The sequence below is a fragment of the Lactuca sativa genome, chromosome 4, assembly GCF_002870075.4.
Source record: "Lactuca sativa cultivar Salinas chromosome 4, Lsat_Salinas_v11, whole genome shotgun sequence".
NCBI classification, from domain to species: domain Eukaryota; kingdom Viridiplantae; phylum Streptophyta; class Magnoliopsida; order Asterales; family Asteraceae; genus Lactuca; species Lactuca sativa.
The window spans coordinates 14,697,254-14,704,002 of record NC_056626.2 but is presented as its reverse complement, the minus strand read 5'-3'; the positions used below and the strand labels follow the sequence as shown (position 1 = coordinate 14,704,002).

Sequence of the window (6,749 nt, the reverse complement as noted above, 5' to 3'; positions counted from 1 at the left end):
TCAGAGAAGGATCTAGTATGATGCTAACGCGTTGACACCGACAACACCTAGTTTTTTCCGACATAGTGCAAAATTTTCGATTTTTTTTCTTTTTTCTACTATAAAATGTGCCACCGGCAACAATTATTACAGACCGGCAACACCTACTACAGAATCCTGGGTCCGTTCCTGAAAATAACTAAAAATATAAAGATTTTTACTACCTATAAATAAAATATAATGAATTTTCTAAATATTAAAAAATAAATAAGTATATTTTTATGTAGTTTTCCCGTCTTTAAAAACTTTCTAAATATTTACCACAAAACAAACCGTTCCTTTCAAAAAGAAAAATCTTTGACTTAAAAAAGAATGCAGTCAAACAGCGATGTGAGTAGTCAAAACAGCTCATCCCTGTCATCTGTCTCCTCCCAAATCCCAACAAGACTCCATCACATCCATGGCAGTACCCATGGCTTCCCTACCATTCCCACCCCAACCCTCAAAGCTAACCCTAGCACAAACACCCATCATGAAAGTCCAATCCGTTTTCGTATTCATCATCATCACCACCACCATTGTCGCCGGCGTTTCCGCCATGGAAGACGATGTACGGTGCCTTCGAGGCTTGAAAGCCTCACTCACAGACACACAAGGCAAGCTCACCACATGGTCATTCACCAACGACTCCGTCACCTCCTTATGCAAACTCGTCGGAGTTTCGTGTTGGAACGAGAAAGAAAACCGGCTCATCTCCATCCAACTCCCGGAGTTTTCACTCTCCGGTTCGTTACCGGACTCCCTACAGTTTTGCCGTTCCCTGCAGTCGCTCGATCTGTCGAGAAACTCGATCTCCGGTTCCATTCCACCTCAAATCTGTACATGGTTGCCGTATCTAGTAACCCTAGATCTCTCCGGAAACTCTCTATCTGGAAACATTCCGCCAGAGATTCAAAACTGTAAGTTCTTGAACAACCTCCTTTTATCCGATAACAGTTTCTCCGGTACGATCCCGTACCAGATCGGCCAGCTTGAGAGGCTCAAGAAGCTAGACGTTTCCAACAACGAACTCTCCGGCTCCATTCCGGACGATTTATCGAAGTTTGAAGCCGAATCCTTCACCGGAAACAATCGATTATGTGGTCAACCTCTTAATTCGAAATGCGGGAGTTTGAATAACAAAAACCTCGCCATTATTATAGCTGCTGGGGTTCTAGGAGCCGCTGCATCTTTATTTCTAGGGTTTGCGATCTGGTGGTGGTTCTTTCTGAGAACTGATCGGAGAAAGAGTGGTGATGATGGCAGTGGTGAAGATCGAGGCAATTGGATTGATATCTTGAGATCTTACAGGCTTGTTCAGGTATCACTATTTCAAAAACCCATTGTCAAAATCAAACTGAATGACATACTAGCTGCAACCAACAATTTCAATCCAAACACCATCGAAATGACGACAAGAACAGGGGTTTGTTACAGAGCAATGTTGCAGGATGGATCCGTTTTAGCAATCAAACGATTAAGCCCATGTAAAATCAACGAGAAACAGTTCAGATCCGAAATGAACAGATTAGGGCAACTAAGACACCCAAATCTAGTCCCATTATTAGGGTTTTGTATAGTTGAAGACGAAAAACTTCTAGTATACAAACACATGCCAAATGGGAGTTTAAATTCCCTTCTATACACCACCAACAAAACCACCACCGATCTTGACTGGCTAGCCAGACTCAAGATCGGTATTGGTGCAGCCAGCGGTTTAGCCTGGCTGCACCATGTCTGTGAACCACCTTACCTCCACCAAACCATAAGCTCAAACGTGGTTCTGGTGGACGACGATTTTGAAGCCCGGATAATCGATTTTGGGCTGGCCCGTCTTGTGGGGGCCCGCGATTCCAAAAATAGTTCGTTTGAAAACGGCGATTTGGGCGAATTCGGTTATGTGGCCCCCGAGTATTCATCCACCATGGTTGCTTCCATGAAAGGTGACGTTTATGGTTTTGGGGTTGTACTTTTGGAGCTTGTAACAGGGCAAAAACCACTTGAAGTAAATAACGGAGAGGAAGGAGGGTATAAAGGTCATTTGACGGAGTGGGTGAATCGGCTTATGGGGTCGGGGAAAAGTAAGGATGTGATTGATAAATGTATACGTGGAAAAGGACATGATGATGAGATTTTGCAGTTTTTAAGGATTGCTTGTAGTTGTGTGGTTTCGAGGCCTAAAGAAAGGCCTTCGATGTATAATGTTTTTCAGTCTTTGAAAGGTTTGGGGGAAGCACACGGGTTTTCGCGACACTTTGATGATATTCCCGTGAAATACGCGACACAAGATCATCATCACAGAGACTAGCTTTTGGGAAAGATGGTATATTTTGATTTCTTGACTTGTTGATTTATGTTATTTTTGTTCTCTGTTTTTTAACCGATATAATTGTTTGATAACCTTTATGGATCTTGGTATGATGTGATTTAGATAACTTTTATAACGAAAACTGATATTTGGTATCATTTTTTCTTGAATTGTGATATGCTCTTCGATTATTTAGTAGTAAAAAAAGATATAGTTAAGTCATGTCTTTTATTATCTACATTTAAACACGAAGTAGACATTTATGTATAATTTTTGAAATAAACTTGTGGGAAACGTGTGGAGAGAAAATTGTGAAAACAACAGATAAAACAGAAATAGTATTTCAAGAATCTTGTTTAAAGTCTCCTCTTGAAAGTGAAATGGAATCAAATGTAGTTCACTTCATTAAGTTTTTGCTTCTTTATTCAAAAGATCCAAAAAGAAAATATACCCAGGAAAGTTAAATCGTTTTCTCAAATATTTTGTAACTATCATTTATCTGGACAACTCTCACAACATATATGATATGTTTTGGTAAAACTAAATGGTTACAGGAAGCTTAAAACTGTAACTTTTATTTGTATAAAAGGATTTGACAAAAATAACTGTAAACTTTTTATAGAAGTGTAAAGACACTAGTCATAGTTAGGGTAAAACAAATATAAGAAGTAAAGAAGTGAACGAAAATAAATAAGAATCTCGACACATTTAACAAATAGTAACTTTTCATTTACCATTTAATCATTTATATGGTTCCCTTGGATTTGGATTTGTTTCCCTAAAGTTTATTCCTTTCCCCTTCCCTTTCACTTTAACATTCATTTTTCAACAACAAAAAAAAGGCCTTCACCTTTTCATACTCTGAAGCAATTAGTTTTAGCAACCAATATATATGCCCCACAGAATAACCCCTTTTCTATTTCTTATCGAATACGAAATGTCCCTACACTAATTATTTAGATACGCGTGTGGGTTTCTATATATATTACTAAAAAATCCACTTCAAACATGTCCATGAATAAGAAAAGATCATCATTGTGTGAGAAGCTTATGCAACTAATGAGAAGCTTCTTCAAACTCTCATCATGTCCCCTAAAAGGAACTGATGTTGGATCAAGTAGTTCAGTACTTCCACCACCAAATAGCCACCACCCGGCAGTCAAACAACCCAAGGACCCTACCAGGGAACCGCCAAATAGCCGCCATCCGAATGTTTCAGATGGTGGAGGGAGCTCTTCTTTCATCAAGATTCAGGGCAACAACCACTCCGATATTGGAATAGCAGATGATGCAAATTGGTATAGTGGTATACAATCGAGTGAGCTAAAGGCTTCGGTTACGAATCTTGTGGCTTCAGATTATATTCGGAGGTTCCATGAGAGGAACAAACACGAATCTGTTTTGTTGGTGTTGCCGCCGCCGCCGCCACCACCACCTCAACAACAACCACCACCACCACTGCCGCAACGCCAGTTTCTCGTGAAGTGATTATTACTGGTTTTGTTGAAATGAAATGTCATGTTTTATGAATAATATTGATTTGATTGTTGGTGTGCAAATATGTATAATGCAAGATGTTTACAATATGGAATGATATCTTTTTTTTTTTGCCTCATCCTCTTTCTTTGGAAAAATATATTTGGCCATTTATCGTATTTTTTCTGCCATCTTGAGTTTGGTTCGATTCTCTTTTCATTTGATAGATCTTACCCTGCTATGGCTTACACCCACAAGAATTGGGTGGGGTGAGCGGGAACTCATGGTTAAAAGGCAGGTAAGACTTCGTGTGACGTAAAAAAGTGAACAAGTAAAAAAAACGTGATTCCATAAATGACCCGTGTGGTTTACACAAAAAGTTATCCATAACTTTTTTTTTCGTGATAATAATGACCTGATGGTTTAAAAAAGAGATAATGTCACTGTAGCACATTAAACTTTTAACATTTGGCTAATTTGGTCCTTAAAGTTTTTTTTTTGGTACATTAGACCAGTAAACTCGTAATTGATCTTTTAATTACACCATTTTAGCAACTTTTAGAAGGTTTCCCGGTTATACGATGCCATTTTGTCAATTAATATATATATTTTTTTGTCTAATCCGATGCCACGTGAGATATGCCACGTCAATTAATGAAATACGACGCTTAAAGCCTTTCGTCTTCAGCTATCGAACTTCACTAGTCTTCTTCTTCATTATTCAGCTGTAAAAGAAACTGATTTAGGGTTTGTGAAACATTCCTGTGATCGAGCTGAAAGAAACAAAGAACTCGCAGCAATGGCACAATCGGAACCTAATGGACTGTTTGCGATGGTGGAACTCAACTACCAAGGGGTATTTAATAGAAATCCTTTCTCTTACACTGGTGGTGTTAAAACCATCTTCAATGATGTTGACTTTTGTCACACCCAAAACCGATAACAGCGGAATACGTTCTGGGGTGGAGGACGTCATGTACAGTATCATCACAATGCATAATAGTAAAAACAAGAAACATACAACCATTTCATTTCATAGTAAGTTTAATTACAAGTGTGTTCTGTAAAGTTTAACAAACACCATAAGTAATGCAAAAATAAGAGATGGATCTTGTATGCTCCACCTTCTCCAAAATGCTGCACCTGTACCTGTCTATTTTTGACCTGAGGATACAAGTTATTTTGAAAACGAGTATCAGCATAAAGCTGGTGAGTTCATAAGAATTTAGTGTGAATTTTGTATAAAATGCATTAGAACATATAGTGTGTAAAGTTGCAATCTACAGTTGAAAGTAGTGGGAAAACCTTAGAAAATCCTATATTTTCCAGAAAAATACATCGTGAGCGAAAATCCTTAAGTTGCAAGTAAGTTTCATTGATGAAAACCGTTTATTATAAGAGTATATTAGTAATTTACCAATACGTAGTGTAAATAAGAAAAGGTTATGCCTGTCGTCAGTAATAGTGGTGCAAAATTCCATTAGTAATGGATACTTATTTACTTCGGGATATTAACTTATGCTTTAGTTTTAGTATTTTAGTGTGGATATAGTGTATTCTTTGTAGGCGACTGATAGTGTGAGTAATAGCGGACCCCATGACCTTCTCGGTCATGCACAGTGTAGTGAGGTAGCGTCATCCCTGGGCTTGCTCGGCTCGGACTGAAGTTAACAGTCGGGATGTAATAGTGTCTGCCCCGTATAGATCTATACATGTAGCGTCGTCTTCCTATCGGAAAACTCTAGGCATAGTATATAGCGAGTAGAGTATCTTGTAGTGAGTTAGTGTGTTATCTTCCTGATTAGTGCTTTCTCTTGTATTATAGTGTAGTAGTCTTTTGTATAGCTCGTAGTGTGTTCTCTTATTCGTGTATCGTCTCGTAATAGTATGTATTATAGTATGTAAAGTAGTAGCAGTAACGAGTAGTAGTGGCCTTAACTATACCTATTATAGTTAACTTAGTGTGTTTGGTTCTTGGCAATTAAGTAGTATAGGCATCGAATGAAATGAAAATGCTGGTAACCAACACCAATATACATGATATATAACTAAGAAATCAATGACGGTCGGACGGATAACAACTACCCTAAGTCCACAATCAAACAAGAACAGGAAATAAGGCGAGCTATCGGTCCTAAGTCCTTCAAGTCTTACTTATATAAATATATTAGTGTGGTTACATTTTATAAGAAAATTTATTTAATAAAAAATCTTGTCAAAAGAAAACATTTAGAAAATAGTTTATTTATCCAAAGTAGTTTCGAAAACGCAAAGTTCTTTTATAAGGCATAGTGATAAATCACATGTGATTTGAACTACGAGTAGTGAATCACATGTGATTAATCTTCATGAACATGTATATTTGACTTGTATCCCCCCCTAAAACATATAAAAACATTTGTAAGGTTCATTAAAGGGGTATGAACTTACCTGGAGTCGGGTAAATCGGGTAAAAGTGTTGATTGAGCGTTTGGTGTCAATTAAGGACTTGTACACCGTTTAGGACCCTATTAACATGTGAGATATGTGTTTTACAAGATATTAGTCATTTTATCCTTTTTATTAAAACATTTACATATCCTAACATTGATTTGGGGTCTTATGGATTGGAAGTGGTTCTCGGGGATTGTACAAGACCAAAAGGGGGTACTTAGAGGGTCCAAGAGCTTACTCCCTTGGAGTTTACGGCCCAAAGGCCACTCCTTGGGTGTTTACGGCCGTAAGCCCCATGGCTTGGCCGTGAACTCTTGTTCACTCCCAAAAATTGATGCTAAGGTCCTTAAATCAATCCCATATATTTTCTAGTGAATGTCTAGGGCAAATTTGGGGGTTTAAACCTTCATTTGGTGTTGTTTGGGGGAGTTTACGGTCCTAGCTTGTTCTTGGGCCGTAAACTCTAAATTACCCCTTAAAATGTGATGTTTGATGGCCCTAAACTCGAAATGGC

General features: G+C 38.1%; 1 protein-coding gene across 1 annotated transcript; it reads left to right on the top strand.

Annotated features, from left to right (window-relative positions):
- The first annotated feature begins 343 nt into the window (after window positions 1–343).
- LOC111909771 (probable inactive receptor kinase At1g27190) lies at window positions 344–2,484 on the top strand. The gene has a single exon (XM_023905547.3). It carries the CDS (start codon window positions 440–442, stop codon window positions 2,324–2,326), a length of 1,887 nt encoding a protein of 628 aa, XP_023761315.1. The 5' UTR covers window positions 344–439; the 3' UTR covers window positions 2,327–2,484.
- The last annotated feature ends 4,265 nt before the right edge of the window (window positions 2,485–6,749 follow it).

Excerpts from the sequence above, each read along its gene's own strand:
- LOC111909771 (XM_023905547.3), top strand. The coding sequence starts at position 440 with ATGGCAGTACCCATGGCTTCCCTACCATTCCCACCCCAACCCTCAAAG.